General features: G+C 39.0%; 1 protein-coding gene across 2 annotated transcripts in view; it reads right to left on the reverse strand.

The window, feature by feature from the left end:
* Window positions 1–530: 530 nt before the first annotated feature.
* The window catches only part of CCDC112 (coiled-coil domain containing 112), a 29,241-nt gene continuing 11,401 nt past the window's right edge, over window positions 531–18,370 (reverse strand). Inside the window, exons 3-10 of one of the 2 annotated variants that reach the window (XM_021701851.1) lie at window positions 15,447–15,568; window positions 11,824–11,913; window positions 9,755–9,830; window positions 8,978–9,368; window positions 4,701–5,114; window positions 2,508–2,603; window positions 1,632–1,750; window positions 535–1,238 (exon numbers count right to left, since the gene is read on the reverse strand). In XM_021701851.1, coding sequence (XP_021557526.1) covers window positions 1,196–1,238; window positions 1,632–1,750; window positions 2,508–2,603; window positions 4,701–5,114; window positions 8,978–9,368; window positions 9,755–9,830; window positions 11,824–11,913; window positions 15,447–15,568 — 1,351 coding nt within the window. In that variant the 3' untranslated portion in view covers window positions 535–1,195. Of the gene's footprint in view, window positions 1,239–1,631; window positions 1,751–2,507; window positions 2,604–4,700; window positions 5,115–8,977; window positions 9,369–9,754; window positions 9,831–11,823; window positions 11,914–15,446; window positions 15,569–18,370 lie in introns of both variants that reach the window. The other variant, XM_021701850.1, reaches the window with a different exon arrangement.

An 18,370-nucleotide genomic window follows, 5' to 3' on the forward strand; every position in this document is an offset into this window, starting at 1 on the left:
TTGTCCAATTCAATATTTTATTTCTTAAACTGCCTCCAATCATTTAAAAAAAAGTTATAGAGAACAAGGACTACAAATAAAACACACATTCCTGATTAAGGATGTTTTATGTTATTTCTCTCATTTTGCACCAGTAATTGTGTAATCAGAATTCGGTTTACAAAATTTGGAAGCCATCTGCTTTGATGATTAACTGTGAAATAAGTAAAGGTTACTACTAGTAGTAAATTTCTGAGTCATTTGGCCTAGATGTATCAAGTTATAAATTAAAGATATTCTAAGATAAAAGTTAAAAGAAACGAGTTTTCTATATTTATTACATATATGGTATCTTTCCTGTAAGATGGGAAATGATTAAAGTTAGGAACTAAGATTTTATAATATGAAAAGTTGAGTCAAATTAAGTTAAATTGTGTTTTCACGTACAAAAGTTTGGAAATTTTAAAGTTAACTCTTTTGACCAAATATTTTGAGTCAAACAGAAGCAGTAAAGAAAACTGCACCAGCTAGGAAGATGTGATAGACACAAAGGCTTTATAAATGTGTGACATCCAGAAAGGCTAAAGGGAAATTGGGAATAGCTAAAGGAAACCAAAAAGATATCGGTAATACAAATAATAGGATATATATGAGGTGAGGCATATTTTTAAAATAAATATTCTCTATATAAAACAAAGCATGCTTCCAACAAATACAAAATATTTATTACACAAAAATGTAACAACTGACAAACTACCAATTTGTTAAACTTAGAAAAGTACTAACTTACTTCCCCCAAAAAAGGAAAACCTTTACATTTTTGTTACTTGAGCTAATTCACCTCCAAGTTATAAATGTTAAAAAATGTTTGTTTAAAAAAAAAGTTAGTCTATGATTGTCCCAATTTATTTTGCTATGCCATGACAAAAACAAAATATCTTTGAAATGTTCTGAGTATTTAAATGAAATCATGTTTGTAACATACACTTATTCAAAAAACATTTACATCAATAATAGGCCAACATACACATTAAATACCCTCTGAGTATGAACACGAGCTACAACAATGCCGCATGAAACTCAGTACCTGTCGATTCACATATAACACAGTTCTCAATCTGACTGGGGCTAGTACTATTTAAAGAACATAGTTATTGACTCTCTCCTGGTATGAAAATGCTGACATTCTCATCAACTGAATACCAACTTCATTATCTCATATTCTTTTGTCAAGTCCTTGTCTCCAGGTTGGAATAGCCCTAGGGAGAAGAAGAAGGGCAATTATAAATACAAAGGGAATTTAAAAAAAATCCTAATTAAATTCTACGGTGGACTCACTGAGAGATAATATGCCTCCTATATAAGTAAAAGGCTTTTCATGGGTGACTTTGACCATACAAGATTGTTGACATATGCATGTCAGAATCTAACCACCATGTAAAATGCCACTCTATGTCATTAGGTACGAAGTGTAAATAGCTCAAGTTTTCAATGTATAGGAATGATAGAACATCTATATAATTGAACACTATTTAGCAACTTTTACCAGCTTTTTACTGTAAAATCTAGCATGCATGTAGAAATTGTATAAAATATAAATATGTAGTTATTAAGTTGTTATAAAGTGGACACCCACTCTAACTCCTTTTTACCTGTGTGGGATACGCAGAAGTGGCCCAGAGCCTGTGGGTCCCGTCTTCTTGGTCCGTTCCTCCCAACCTTTGGTAGGTCTGTAAAGCCTAGAGGGATCTCTACTAACATTGTTTTCAACCTGTAATCAGAATGAAAATGAGTGCCAGTTACTTTATATGAACTATTAAGTTTGGACTAGTGAGTGAGATCTTTAGTAACAACAGCAAGCAGTTATAAGAAACATCCTTGACATTCGCTAAACAGAAAAAGAACTGTTAACCTTTTCAGCAAACTTCTGGTTGTGCTCCAAGAGCTAACCTAAAATCTGGACTCCATCAATCTATTAATAAACTGTTAATTTAGCTTCTTTTTTCTAGTTCAATTACTTTATTCTGCTTCCACTGTTTTTCTATTTTTTGTTTCTGTTCTGAGGGAAATGTAATGCCCCCAAGTGTGATAGTGGAATAGCCAGACAATAAATTTAGGCTAAATAACCACCAGAAGTCCTTCGTTCCTTCCGTTCCCATGAGAGTCCCCAACATCTGTAGTCCGTGTACTCCCAGGGAGACTAAGCAATGCTCCTAGCTGCCATAGGTCTAAAACAGAGGCATATACAGAAAAAAAATGAAAAACAGAATGAAGAGTAGGAAGAGAAAATTAATTCAGGGTAAAAGAAAATAAGGTGCTTAGAATGTGAAATGGCAGAATTCCAACAACAGTTGCTTAAGTTGTACTAAACTGTGCTTTGTAATATGTAAATCCGTTAAGTACGAAATCTAGAGGAAGTGATACAGAAATAGAGCTCTGGATATAAAGAAAATGGATTTTATGCTTGTCTCCTTACAAATCAAGGAGTTAGGATAGTAACAATAAAAATAAATCTTAGCACACAGCACCTTTTCTTTTAATTTTGCCAGTTTCCTTTGTTTTTCTGCCTTTTCATCTTCCTTTAACTGTCGATCTAGAATTTTCAATTCAAGTTTATGTAAATCCTAAAAAAATACATCAACAAAAGAAGAGTAACATTAAGAAAATAAAATTCAGTGGAATTTGTTTCAAAGGTCACTTGCTTGCAAGTAAAATTAAATTACCCTAAATATCAAGACTTCAATATTAACCTTTTCCAACAAAGGCTAAGAGCTGTATTTATCCTGAATATAAATGTAACACATGCACATCCTTTCTGAATCACTTTCTTTAGCTATCTCTTGTTTTATTTTATAGTTCAATCTAAAACTCCTTTTAATAGTTGAGCTAAGCCTATTTTCACTTATTGATACAGGTATGTCCGGTTTTAGATCTCTCACATATTTTTTGTTTTACATGATTTTTTTTTCCTAGGTCTTTTATTGTGCGGCCTGCTTGCCTTTTTTGGTGGGCGGTGGGAAGAATGCATGGGATCTTTTGTTATTTAGGAAGATTTTTACATATGGGCTAAGGGAAGTTCCATTAATGTGCTTTTGTCTATTATTTTTCTTTGCATTTCCCTTATTTTTTGCTTTATGACAGTTGCTTATATGTCTTTTGATGCATATAACAATTCATAAGAATTATTTCATAACAGGTATATCTCATTTTTTAAAAAAGATTTTATTTATGTATTTGACAGAGAGAGAGAGTGCACAAGAGGTGGAGTGGCAGGCAGAGGGAGAAGCAGGCTCCCTGCTGAGCAGAGAGCCTGACTGGAGGCTTGATCCCAGGACCCTAGGATCATTACCTGAGTCGAAGGCAGACACTTAACTGACTGAGCCACCCAGCCGCCCCTAGTTCTATCTCATTTGAACCCTTTTTCATTTTAAAGTATCCTTCCTGGGGTGCCTGGGTGGTAGAGCTGGTTAAGTGCCCGACTCCTGGTTTCAGGTCATGATCTCAGGGCCGTGAGACTGAGCCCTGCACTGGGCTCCACGCTCAGCACGGAGTCTGCTGGAAATTCTCTCTGCCTGCCCCCCCCCATGCGCACATGCACACGCCCTCAACCCTCTCTCTCTAATAAATAAATCTTGAAAAAACAGTCTTCCTCGCTGTGAATTGTGCAAGACTGTTGAATCTCAGATCTGTACCTCCGAAACAAATAATGCAATATATGTTAAGGAAAAAAAAACAAAGAAGAAGATAGCAGGAGGGGAAGACTGAAGGGGGGGAAATCGGAGGGGTAGACGAACCATGAGAGACGATGGACTCTGAAAAACAAACTGAGGGTTCTAGAGGGGAGGGGGTGGGAGGATGGGCTAGCCTGGTGATGGGTATTGAGGAGGGCACGTTCTGCATGGAGCATTGGGTGTTATGCACAAACAATGAATCATGGAACACTACATCTAAAACTAATGATGTAATGTATGGGTATTAACATAAGAATAAAAAAAAAAAAGAAAAAAGTCTTCCTTATCTTTTTAAATACTTTTTGGACTGAATTCCACTTTAATAGTAAAACTGTAAACTCTTTCTTCTATTAGCATTTTTCTTGTATATGTTTTTTTAAACTCCCCTATTATCCCCTACCTCTCTGCAGTAACCTTGATTCCCTTAAGTCCATACTGAGTTTCTATACTGTACCAGACCCTAGGGTACAAGGATGAACAAAAAGGACAAACCCTCTGCTCTCATGGAGCTTTCACGATGGTGGGGAGATGGACAGTGAACAAGTAAGCAAATCACCTGTGGGGTAGAGACCGGTGGTCTGGCAGAGAAGACAGGACATGTGTGGCCCAGTCCATGGCCACCTTTCCGGCCTCGTCCCCTGCTGCTTCCCAGCTCCTGGGTGGTGCCCTAACATTTCTGCAGTTCTTACAGGTTTCCCCCCAAACCACACCATCACCTTCCTGCGAGCTGCCCTTCATGCTGTTCCCTCTGCCAGGAAGGATCCACCCCCCCCACCCCTCTTCTTCAAGCCTCCACCCCAGCATCCCCTTCGGTTTGCCACCCGCAGCTCTGGAAGGCTTCCCTCACTGCCTGCCCGCCTCCTGAAGACCCCAGCCCACCACCTCCATCACCCCACTTCTGCGCGGTCTCCCGTTTTCGCTGACCTCAGTCTGGAGGCAACACCCCTACGGGGGGCCCTGAAGACTACCCAGGAACTGTTATTGACTCACTCGTTCCTGAAACCTGGAGATCTCCTCGGCAGCGGTTTTCCTCTTTTCGGCCTTTTCCGCCTTTTCCCTCATCTCCTTTTCATGCCTCAGAAATGCTTCCTGCTCCTTCTTCTGCTGGGCATAACTCTCCAGGAGCACTTTTAGTTTAAACTGGCGACAGCGCTCTTTCTGCTGATGCTTCTCTTTCTCTGCTTCTTCTTTCACCTGGGAGGCACGCCTCATTGACCTTTCGAGACTCTTCTGCTTCTTCCACGCTTCCACGGCCAGTTTCTGCTTCTTTCTTTGCTCCTCTTCTCGCTTCTGGTTATCTTCTTTTTTATTGTGCAGGAGCAGAGAGATGTTCTCTGCCTTTTCCTTCAACTTGAAAATTTCCTCCTTCTTTTGCAGCTTTTTGGTTTTCCAGTTCTGAATAGACTGATAAAAAAAAAAAAAAAAGGACAGCAAGAGAAAAACATTTTTAATAACCAAAAGCGCTCAAAAAGGCAACCTCAAATCCATCTTTCTAGAAAGAATATTGTTTGCAGGATGCTGGTTGCTTAGGTTTTAAAGCATTTTTTTTCCCTAAACCAATGCAATTTTTTTCCTACTTCATTTTTTTTTAAAATAATGGACCTTTTATTTTTTTAAAGATTTTATTTATTTATTTGACAGAGAGAGACACAGCGAGAGAGGGAACACAAGCAGGGGGAGTGGGAGAGGGAGAAGCAGGCTTCCCGCTGAGCAGGGAGCCCGATGTGGGGCTTGATACCAGGACCCTGGGATCATGACCTGAGCCGAAGGCAGACGCTTAACGACTGAGCCACCCAGGTGCCCCAATAATGTACCTTTTAAACACTGAGTATTGGTTTATCCTTTTGGCCTTCTTCCTCTCTTAATCCCCAGGTTCACAAAGACTGCACCTCATCAAGTGGCCTCCTCTCCTTTACCCGCTTCGTTTGTGTTCATAGGGAACATCTCTTTCTTCTGATCAACTCACTCTGCTTCCAAACCCTCTGTCTAGGCTTAGAATACTTTGAGTGACTTTTTCTCTGTCAAATATCAGAAGAGGAATTACAAGTGGGCTGCTTGAGAGCATGGGTCTGAAGCCAGCCGTCTGGGACCAAATCCTGGCTCTGCCATTTAGTAGGTGTGCTCTTGGATGAGTCACGAAGCTTCTCTGACCTCATTTTGCTCATCTGTAAAGGCAGTGGGTAGTACCTCTCAAACAGGGTTGTTGTGAAGATGCAGTGAGTCAGTGCCTGGCACATACTGATTCACAAGTGTGAAAAAAAAAGTAAAATTGCTATATTGCATTTACGGGTATATAAATATTATTTAAAATTCTAGCAGCCTGCTAGCAGCCATAAAGGATACATCTATTGAATGACTTTCCCCTCCAGTCAGGACACTGTTTCTTCATCTTTTCTCATGGTGTATCATACATTCATGAGACAAATCCCTGTGGTACGTATACTATACGCAAGGTGGTGTGATAGGAGCCACAGATAATTAAAACAGTACCAAGTGCCATCTAGAACAGAGTCTCTCAAAGTGCAGGTCCACAAAAATATCAGCAGTTTACACCAGAATGTAAATCAGTGTACTGCTTCCTTCAATGAGAAAGTTTTCTACAGGAAAAAAAAAAAAAAAGTGAACTTAACTAAACAGTGTGCTGAGTAGCTGATTCTGGTGCAGTCGATTTATCCTACTGGAAACCAGCAACAGCTTACAAACTAACATCTAGTCCATGGACCAAGTTTGAGTAGCACAGCTCCAGGTGAGATAAGATACATACATAAACACTAGCACATATATGTGCCCCAGCATGTCAAAGAAGACATATAAACAAGGGGCACTTGGGTGGCTCAGTTGCTTAAGTGTCCAATTCTTGATTTTGGCTCCGGTCATGATCTCCGGGTAGTGGGATTGAGCCTGGGGCGGGCTCAGTGCTGGGTATGGAGACTGCTTGAGATTCTCTCTCTCCCTCTCCCTCTGCCCTCCCTCTGCCCCCTGCTCACACTCTATCTCAAAAAAAAAAAAAAAAGAGGTATACACGAGGTGTCTGTGAATTCTGAGGGGACTTCCTGTGTCTCAGTGGGCAAGCAGGAAGTAGCATCTGATCTGGGCAGATTTTGATGGGCTGGCACTGAAGGCGGGGAAGAAAGAATGGAGGCTCCAGAAAGACGGAACAAGACAAGCAAGGGTGCTCGGGCCAGAAAGTTCAGAGCACGTCTGAAAATCATCATCTTCAGTTGGGCAAAACACAGGACATGTTAAGGGGAGTGGGAGATAAAAATGGAAAATCACCTACTCATCATCTTTTTTTTTTTTAAAGATTTTATTTTTAGGTAATCTCTAGACCCAACGTGAGGTTCAAACTCCCAACCCTGAGATGAGGAGTCGCACATTCCACTCACTAGCCAGCCAGGCACCTTCCTACTCATCATCTTAAACTCAGTAGAGTTAAAACTATGTTCCTGAGGCTCTCCCCCAAAATTCCCTCTTCTCCAACATGTCCTACTTCAGTAAACAGCCCCACAACCTCACACCCCACCTACCTTACTCCTACATTCAATCATGTGTCAAACAACAGGAAATAGACTGAGAAGAAGAGTGAGCTAGAATCTAGGTGGTTCACCTTTATTACAAGAAGCACTGTGCCTGCTCCTTTTCCCTAGAGAGGTGGCTCTCAAACTTGAGCTCGTAACAGAATAACCCAGTGGCCTTGTGAAAACATAGATTTCTCCCCACACCCAGAGTTCAGATTAGGTCTGGGGTTAGGGCCCAGAAAGTTTTAACAAGTCCTAGGTGATGCTGACTTTGCTGGTCCAGGGACTCCATGTTTTCAGTATCCTGGGAAAAAAAGCCCAAATAATTCTTAACAGCTCATTATTTTGAATTTTTAAAAATGACTTGTTTCGAGGTGCTTGGGTGGCTCAGTCGGTTAAGCGTCTGATTCTTGATTTTGGCTCAGGTCACGGTCTCAGGGTCATGAGATTGAGCCCCATGATGGGCTTCGTGCTGGATGTGGAGCCTGCTTAAGATCCTCCCTTTCCCTCTGCTCCTCCTGCCCTCCCCACCCCCTCCATGAGTGCACATTTGCACACTCTCTCTCTCTAAAAAACAACAAAAAAAGACTTATTTAAAAAAATTTTCTTAAAGTCCCAAATGTCAATTTTCCTACATTCAACTTATTTTGAAGGGAAGAAAAAACAACAAATGAACCCTAGTTATTTTCTCTAAAATTTTAAATTAAATGTGGAATCGACATTTCTTTAATGCTCCTTAGGTACGTCATCTGTTGAACAATCATACTTCTGCTGTCAAACCAAGCTAGCTGATGTTTATTATAGTGAAAGTCTACAAAAAAGGGATTCAGCCCCACATCGGGCTCCCTGCTCGGCGGAAAGCCTGCTTCTCCCTCTCCCACTCCCCCTGCTTGTGTTCCCTCTCTAACTGTCTCTCTCTCTCTCTGTCAAATAAATAAAATCTTAAAAAAAAAAAAAAAGGGGGGGACTCAGACTCAGACTATCTAAACCCATGGTACTCAACCAGGGGCAATTCTTGCCATCCAGGGGGCACTGGGTAATGCATGGAGACATCGTTGATGATCACAACTAAGGGGGTGTTACTGGCATTTAGAGGGTTGAGGTTAGGGATGCTGCTAACCATCTACAGTGCACAGGACAGCAAAGAAGTCTCCAGCCCAAACAGTTCACGGTGCCAAGGTTGAGAAGTCCTGATTTAAACCAAAGCCAGAGTAATATTATTGTGAAAATGGAACCTGTTAGGTATTTGCTACCAGTAAGAGTTAGTCTTTCCTCTGGGGTAGCCAACACCTTGAGTCTTTTAAAATAAACAATGAGGCTTAAGCTCCAAAACTCCAAGAAACATTTAAGAATCAAAGAGTCTTTCCCTACCGCCTTTTTATTTTCTCTTGAAAACAATCAGGCCTTGGTGGTAAGATGACTTTTACCAAAAGCCTAAGTAGCTCTGGATTTCCCACACTTCAGGCGGACACAGGGGGGTTTTGCCCACCATGAGAAGTTTTCTGGCCCGTTGTATTTCTTAGGGTAGAAATGTTTGGCCTTGAGGAAGTTCAACTGGTGCTCCCTTAGTTGGGTAAGATTACTTAACTTCTCACTGCTTCAGTTTCTCTTTTATAGGACAGTGGGGTGGGGGATTATAAACACACTTCACGAGTGGTTGTAAAGTTAATGATCCATGTTAAAGAGTCTAGCACTGTGCCTGGAAGACAGAAACATACAACAAGTAATAGCTATTGTTGTGATTATTACCTCTTTTTTTCTTTCTTCCAGGGCCAGAAATTTTTGATACCATTTCTCATGCTGCTGAACTTCCTCCTGTGTTCTTCCAGGAAGGTTTTCTAGAACTTCTCCCATGAACGTTGGCTTCCCTTTATGTTTGTTTCTCACCTTCACAAAGTTCTGGTGGTCATAGTCATCCCAGCCCCCTTGTCGCCCTCCTGTTTGCTGAAGGAATTTTTCGAAATCTACCACTTCTTCTGGAAGAGTGCTCAGCACTTCTTTGTCTACAGGAAGCTTGCCTGACATGGCTCTGAAAGCCGCCTCTGCTCCTGAGTTACCCAAAGCCCACGTGTCGATTTTTCTTGATATGGCACTCAACTCATTATTGGTGGTTTTCTCTTCTTTAAGAAGCTCTTCATAACTGAAATTTTAAAGGTAAACTTTGAAAAATAAGATACAAACCAATCCATATCAACCTTGCCTTTTTTTCCCTCAAATTTCATTATTCCTGACTCTTTACGTGTCATCTTCTCGACTTAACAATTATTAACATTATAAAGAGGGGAAAAAAAAACATCTTTCAAATTCTTATTTGGGTTTTCTATCTTGTCCAAATATAAGTGAAAATTCACTTGAAACGTGAAAAGCAATCTGGAACCTAAAATAAAAGGAGAGGTGCTATATTGCTCTTGTGTAAGACTAATATTAAATACAGAACAATAAAATGGCTTGTGTACAACAACCTAGTGGAGAGGTAATGAAAAATAAAGGTCAATAATTTTATATCAAAATGAACTTAAAACATACATCAACCTCTGCTCTTCCTTAAAAGTGTTAATCGCATTTTCAATTTCTTCCATCATTTCTCTGAGCTTTTCAACAACTGTAAAAAAAAATAACATGGAAAGACGGTTATGTCGTATTTTAGTAGGACCAAGAATAAAATGATAGGAGAAAACGGAATGTTGCCTTAATTTATCAACATTTCTTAACCTAAAGGATAAGACAGTTGTGCTTTTATAAAGTTAATGTTTATGACTGCAGTTTTTTTCTGATTATAGATTTATTCCTGTGCACACGTATTAAACCATACTAGCGTTATTTTTCCCACAGAAATGTTTTATACTATACATACTGCCTTGTGAGAAGCAGTTTTCATTTAACAAAATGTGGTTAAATACATGTGGTTAAGTTTCCATGTCAATATATATATGTCCCCCCTCATTTTTTTCATGGCTTCATGGTATTTCTTTTTTTTTTTTTTTTTTTTTTAAGATTTTGTTTATTTATTTGACAGAGAGAGACACAGCGAGAGAGGGAACACAAGCAGGGGGAGTGGGAGAGGGAGAAGCAGGCTTCCCGCTGAGCAGGGGGCCCGATGCGGGGCTCAATCCCAGGACCCAGGGATCATGACCTGAGCCAAAGGCAGACGCTTAATGACTGAGCCACCCAGGCACCCCATGGCTTCATGATATTTCATTGTCTACATTTACCCTAAGTCATTTCATTAATTCTCCAAGTGATGAACCTTTCAGTAGATACAATGCTGTGGTAAATACTTTTGTGTAGTGATTTTGCATGCTCAAGTGTTTTCAGACAATAATTGAAAAATTTGAATGCCAAATCAAAAAGTGTATGTGCTTTACAGTATGGTCAACAATGGTGCACTGTCCTGCTGGTGCTTGGAGGCTCTACTCACTTACGGTGCCTGAGCGTCCCCTTCCCGTGCACCTTGAACCATTTCCAAAATGAGAGGCAAAATGGATCATGACTGATTTCACTGACATTTTTGTGATCATTAATGAGCCTGAGCATTTTTTTCATATGTGTTTTGTATTTCTTTTGCTATCAACGAGCCCCTGATAATCTTTACCCATCTTTCAATTAGGTTACTTACCTTTGTTGCTCCAATTTGTCGGTACTCTTTATATGTTATGGTCATTAGTTTTTTAAGTTACATATGTATTGCTGATATTTTCCTAATTTGTTTGTCAACTTTATGTTTTTGGGTTTTTGTGTGTGTGTGTGAAGTAGTCAATTATGTCTATTTTTGGCTTTATGGCTTCTGATTGTCATTCTTGTAAACTAGAATACAATTATAAAAATATGAACTCATGTTCTTTTCTAGGATTTTTATGGCTTCATGTATTAATTTAATAAATAATAATTAGGATAGTCATAGTTACCATTTTTTAGTGCTTCCTAAGTTATAAACATTAGACAGGTGCTTTATATGCATTGTCTCACTTCATCTCCCCAAGAATCCTGAGGGAGGTCCTATGATTATCTCCATTTTACAGTCAAGGAAATAAAAGCTCAGAGAGACCAAGTAATTTGCCTAAAATCACATAACTAATAAGTGATTTGATCCTTCAGGAATGAATGTTGGTGTGCGCAGGGAGGTAAGGACGCCATTTCCTTTTTTTCCAAATGGCTAGCATTTGTCCCAATACTATTAACCTTTTCCTTATGTATTCGAAATGCAATTATTTGAAAGGCAATTATTTCAAAAAGCAAATGGTAGGAAAAGCACAAGGCTAGGAATCAGGAAATTCCCTCTTTTCTTCTTCGTTAGCTGAATCTGAACTCCTCCATACCTGAGGTTCCATCCTGTACATGACACTATTTTCTGTTCAATCAACTTCATAATTTGTGAGGATGTGATATCATTTTAAAGGTAAAGCAACTACATAAATACCACCTGTCACAGTTAATTATTAATGTATCTTTCCTGATCCCTAACCAATACATTATGGCCTGGCTCCATTAAGGCCAAAGGGAAAAAAAAGCACTTATTAGGAGAGTATATAAATATTTCTAATGAGCAATAGCAAATACTAATACATAAGACAGAAGACAAATCTAAATTCACTCACAATCAGGTGTAGGCTTCACATCTTTTAACTGGTGCTGAAGTTTCTTTACATTGTTATGTATTTTGGCCAATTGTTGCTGGATTTTTGCTCCTACAAGGAAGAAGTATGTACTTTTAAATAACTCTATGACAAAGGTGGTTACAGCTCAGGGTTCTACACGTAAGACTGATCACTATCACTTAGTAAAAGATAGCCAAGAGCAATTAAAGGACAAAAGATGGTCAAAAAAATATCACAAAAGATATTTGTGTCAAAACAGCCTGAACATTTTAAGTAACCTTGCTTAACTAAAGCATCTCCCAGTTTCCTCCAATATTTAAAAGCACAATGGGTTAAGTCTTACTATAAAAGGAAATGTTCATTCTTTCTCTCTCTCTATCCGTTTTTTAACTCTTTGGAGTTTGAATGATTGGACAATGTTCTAAATACATGGAACAGGAGCTCAGATGTAGTCATGTTTTATTCTTCTTTTTTTTTTTTTTTTAAAGATTTTATTTATTTATTTGCCAGAGAGAGACACAGCGAGAGAGGGAACACAAGCAGTGGGAGTGGGAGAGGGAGAAACAGGCCTCCTGCCGAGCACGGAGCCCGATGTGGGGCTCGATCCCAGGACCTGGAATCATGACCTGAGCCAAAGGTAGACACTTAACGACTGAGCCACCCAAGCGCCCCAGTCATGTTTTATTCTTAAAAAGTTTTTTTTTTTTTTCGGGCGCCTCGGTGGCTCAGTTGGTTAAGCGACTGCCTTCGGCTCAGGTCATGATCCTGGAGTCCCGGGATCGAGTCCCACATTGGGCTCCCTGCTCAGCAGGGAGTCTGCTTCTCCCTCTGACCCTCCTCCCTCTCATGCTCTCTATCTCTCATTCTCTCTCTCGCAAATAAATAAAATCTTAAAAAAAGGTTTTTTTTCTTTTTGTTATAATTTATGGAAACAGAATTTGATCTCTACCGTCGGAATATTAAAACTGTCTACCCAATATTAATTCTATGCATACCGACAACCTCCTGATGAGAATTAATGTCATCTAAACACATCCTCCATGACAGGGGTCAGTGAGACCCACTGGTGTCACGGTCATGGCCTTGTGGAGGTGCCCAGCTGCCATGTAGTGGTACCTATATGCTACAGGTTGCCAAGCTCAACCAATGGGCTAGTCTGAAGTAACACGCTAGGCCCACAGTAAAAGCCAGATGAAGGTCTCAAAGACATTTTCAGACGTTCTGTATCAGCAGCAGAAAGTCTGGATTCTTTTCTTGTATTTTCTTTCTGAAGTAATAACCTTACTTTAATGTTTATTTAAATTATTAAGCTAGTATCATATATTCATATATATATTCATATGATAATATTATTTTATCATTGTTGGGTACTTTATGTGCCCCCTCTTCCTTTATTGCAAGTTTTCCACAAATAAGCATGAAGTACCAAACAGCTGTCCCAAAGTCCTTAAAACCAATTAATTTTTTAAAAGATTTATTTATTTATCTATCAGAGAGAAAGAGAGAGAGCGCGAGAGCACAAGCAGGGGGAGTGGCAGGCAGTGGGAGAGGGAGAAGCAGGCTCCCCGCTGAGCAAGGAGCCCGATGTAGGACTCGATCCCAGGACCCTGAGATCACTGCCTGAGCCAAAGGTAGATGCTTAACCGACTAAGCCACCCAGGCGCCCCTTAAAACCAGTTATTTTTTTTTTAAGTTTACCTATAGGCCCAGAGCCAGTGCTAATATCCAAAACAAACCTCACACATGTATATGTGACTTTGGTTTGTTCTATTTTTTCTTAAAAGTAATTTATTTATTTATTTAAGCAATCTCTACACCCAATGTGGGACTTGAACTCACAGCCCTGAGATCAAGAGTTGCATGCTCTTCCGAATGAGCCAGCCAGATGCCCCAGGATTTGTTCTGCTTTCTATTAAAATTCAAGAGTTCCATAAAAGCAGAAACATGTCCAATGTATTTTATAGGATTTCATTCATTCACTGTTGGAAATGTAGGTTGGGCAACTTCTCTAGCGAAGTGTAGTAAGTAGGAAACAGTTCTGTTATTTTGTTTTTGTCACAGTTTGATCAACTGCAGTGATACTGCGATAGGGCAAATGATCCCTTAATTATTCATTTGGAACTGACAGTATGTATGGGCCAACCTTTAAGTACAGTATTACATAAACACAGGCCAAAATTGTGGTATGATATTTGAGGCAAGGAAAAGGTATTTACTACTTCTAAGTTGTAATATGGCAAGAAGAAACGTCTAAAAACTTATACTGGGACAGCGCATTCCTTCCTCTCCTAGATAAGATGAACACCAAGTGTGAATAAAGAGAGGCGAAACTGTACAATAATGGGAAATGAAAAGACAGAAATAAAGTTGCCTTACAAAAGGGAATGCACAGAAGGGAGACACCCCGACAACGGCATGATCAAGAGATAGAAAGATCAGTCTCGGGGCGCCTGGGTGGCTCAGTCAGTTAAGGGTCTGACTCTTGATTCTGGCTCAGCGGAGAGTCTGCTTGAGATTCTTTCTCTCCCTCCTCCCCTCCCCCTGCTCACACTCTTGCTCTCTCTCTAAAATAAATAAATAAACAAATAAATAAAATCTTTTAAAAAAAAGAGATCAGTTTCTTAGTCATCTATTAAAGAACTGAGAGAAAGTAAAAAATATTAAACTAGGGATCTTTAGATGTCTCCATAAAGCAAAGAGGAGAACTGGACATTTGGTAATTATATTAGGTCCTGCTGTCATCCCAACAGAAGAGGAAGAATGATTCTTGCCACTACCTGACAGAAGATGACTTTTTACAATACTACAGTCGTATATTCTGAAAGAAGGCATTTATTAAGAATTTCTTTTAACTGACTATAAAGGAGTAGAGGCAGTGTAATTTTTATATAAGTCTTAACAGTTCATAAGGCTTAGCTGATAACCATTATTTTTCCTTTATGTAATGCTAAGCAGTTTTTTTTCATTCTAACATAAAAATTTTGCAACATATAAAATCTACAACAAAACAATATATTTTTACAGAATCCTTTTCTTAAGGGCAACATTTAGTACACTGTTAACAATGATGAATATCTGTAACCAACAACAGAACATATTCATTGTGCACTTTATAGGGTACTTTCACATATATTACCTCACTGGATGCACAGACCGCTCCCCTGAGGCGGAAATGGTAGGTTTTCTATCACAGACAAGTGAACTCAGGTTTGAGCAGCTGTGTGCCTTCCCCACTTCATACCACTACGAAATCTAGCTTCTGCATCCACTGATGTTGACCTATTCAGTCAACAATACCAGGGTGTTGAGCTAAGACTAGAAAGCCCAGGAACCGATTTCCCTTCATTTTAAGAAATTTTAATAGCATTAATTGGTTTGGCAACCAAAAAACAAAACCCTCTTTTTCCTCTTAAAGACAAAGAAATGTACATAGAAAACAATCCAGTTCGAATGATCAAATAGTGACCTGAAAAAAGAGATACAAATCCCTAAAAGACAGACTTATTACCAACTAGAAAGTATTTTGATGGAGAATATAACACAGTCAAAGCACAAAGACAAAGCAAAACAACTACAACTTGATGTCACTCAACAGTTTGTAGCTCATCATGAACTCAACTTACTTTCTGTTTTCCTGCTGTTAATCAATTTATTTTCCAATTCTTCCAGCATACTATGCTCACTTCTGAAGTCACTTTTTTGGTTGCAGAAATGACTGTGTTTATCTTTTTCTATGTTAATAACTCTTTAGGAAAAGAAACAAATGGCATCAATGTGATTTAAATATATTTTTAATTGTTTAAAATATGAAGACACTCATTATAATCAGTATTTATGGATGGATTAATTCATCTAAAGAGCCCAAATATAATTACGAGAATTAATAAGGCTAAGGAGTCAAAGTAGTAGTTAGAAAAGAGTCAAGTTCAACTATAATCATGAGTAATTTGAATTGCTGTTTAAATTACAAAATGTGAGTTTCAGAAAAGGCAGTCATGCACTGGCTTTGAAAATACAATAGCAATTTGGCCCTTGATTCCAACTCAGTCTCATTGTAGCCTCAAAGTGGCCACCATTGCTGACGGCTGCCTTCCATAGGAGATACAGTTAGTCTGTAAACGGAGCCAAGACCTTTCCCCTCTCCTGGGGTGAACCTCCTCCTCACTAAAATGTGAGTAATGGCAGCTCTCTACTACCTAAGCAGGGCTGTGATTAAATTATATGAGGGCACACCTCCACGTAGTAACTATGTACTACAGAAATGTGTATTAACGTAATTAATAAAACTAAAATTTCAAGAAGCAAACGATCTACATAGACAGGAATTTTGGTATAATTAGGGATATCATCTACAAGGACTTCAAAGCTTCTTCTGTGTCATTTTTGCTCCTTGGATCTAGTCCATCTACCAGTAAGGAGTTCTAATGTTAGCTTGAACCCTGGGTTAAGACAAAACAGATACTAGCAAGAAGAGTTTCTGGTTGGACAAAGAAATTTATTTTCTTCTTCCAGAAATCAACACAAATTCTTCTCCAGGAATCCTGTATTTAATGAATGGTGGAACGTCTCGGGCCATTGACTTAATTTCATACAACCTGAGGGGTGACTATCTAAGAGAGAGTTTCCCAATATTTTCCAATTTGCCATCCATAAAAAAAAGTCAGTATTTATAAAGTTCAGTGGGGTAAACAGATGGGACTGCCCTGGGCCCTACCTGGCTGCCTCAAAGGCTAAGAAGATCATACCATAGGATGTGGGCTTGGGAGAGGAAGCAAAGGGTAGGACAGAGCTGTCAAATAGATCTCAGTCTACATATCAAGTCTTAAGGACTGAGCATGGCTACTGGAGTCCTGTGCTGAGGACTGGGAAGCCCATCTAGGCTCTGGTTGCAGGTGAGGGAAATTATAGGGTCAGACAGAAATGTCTACATGTACAGGGGATATGCTAGGACGGTAAGTTATGCTTTGTGATTCCTGGATTAGAAATATTCACCTGTAAAGACATTCAAAATGTACTAATGGAGACAAATAGCTAAACACAGGAAAAGATGCTCAACCTCACTCATAATAGGAGAAATGCAAAGTAAAACTAGACCACAGTAACATCGTACACCTATCAGACTGGCAAAAATCACAAGTGTAAATACATATTCTGTTGACAAAACTGTGGGGAAATAGGTCCTCTCACACATTATTCGTGGAATTGCAAATTGCCTGTGGAGCACTGTTTGGCAATATTTATTACATCTGCAAACCCATGTGCCTTTGACTGAGCATTTCTACCTCTAGGAATTTTTCCTAAAGATGCACCACCACATACACAAAATGACGTGGACCTATGTAGGTACTGTGATTCATTATGGCCAAAGATTGACTATAACCTAAATGTCCATCACTACGGGGCAGGTTACATAAATTACGGTGCATTCATGCCCTGGAATACAGTGAAGCAGTACCAGGTTCTGGGTGCTGACAGGGAAAGAGCTCCCGAGATACACTCTTCTTCTAACAAAGGTTTTATATGAAGATGTTAGTCACACAACCAAAAGTAGAGAGTGATCGAGTGACTCCCCTTATGTACCCTCACACCACTCTTGCTTGACAATTAGACGTCTCTCGGTTCACCTAGCTCTTCTCCTTTTTAATCTCTCTTTCTCTCTCCCTTTTACTAAAGCATTCTAAAGTAAATCCACTACATTATATAATTTCACCCCAGCATACCTGAGTGTGCATCTCTGGAGATTATGGATACTTAACGATAATGCCATGATCCTGTCTGACAAAATCAACAATTCCTCGGTATACTCTTAAGTTAAAAATAAAACAAAACAAAGCAAGATGCAGAGTAGTGTGTACAGTATGCTCCCATTTATATAAAAAAGGAAAAATCTGAATATGTATTTTTCTTTCCTCCTAGCATATAAAAATCCTGTGGAAGGATACAAAAGAAACTAAAAATAGCGGCTATCTGAAGGGAAGAGAAGTGGGTGGCGGGGGCCCGGGGTGAAACAGAGACTTTCCACTGTGTACCCCTCAATGTGTGTTGATTTTTGAACCATGTGAACATATTATTACCTATACTGAAAAAAACCCAGAATTATATTCTGAACTGTGATTTTTTGTATTCAATGAAAATTGTTGGCCAGAGACACTCTATTAACGGGTTTTTCTAATACTCTTTCCATGAGTTTTTCCAAAATTTTATAACAAAATGAAGAAAGCCTAATCAGAGCTGTAAAACCAATATATACTGGTAAAGAAAGTCTCTACACCACCATAATCTACTGGTTTGCTATAGACATGGCCATTAACCACTTGGCTGATTACCTATCTAGGGACAAACATAAGCCAGAACCCTAACCTACAGTCCAGTCCTACCTAAAGTCATGCATTTTTGAAATAAAAAATAAAATAAAATTGTATTTTCCCAAATTCTGAGTATTAAAAATATAAGTATTATATCAATGCGGAGAGCATTCAATCTCCCAAAGCTACAGTATGGTATAACGTTTCACAATTTAAACAGTATACTTTTTTGTTGGCAGAAT

Source organism: Neomonachus schauinslandi, chromosome 7, assembly GCF_002201575.2.
Source record: "Neomonachus schauinslandi chromosome 7, ASM220157v2, whole genome shotgun sequence".
Taxonomy (NCBI): Eukaryota; Metazoa; Chordata; class Mammalia; order Carnivora; family Phocidae; genus Neomonachus; species Neomonachus schauinslandi.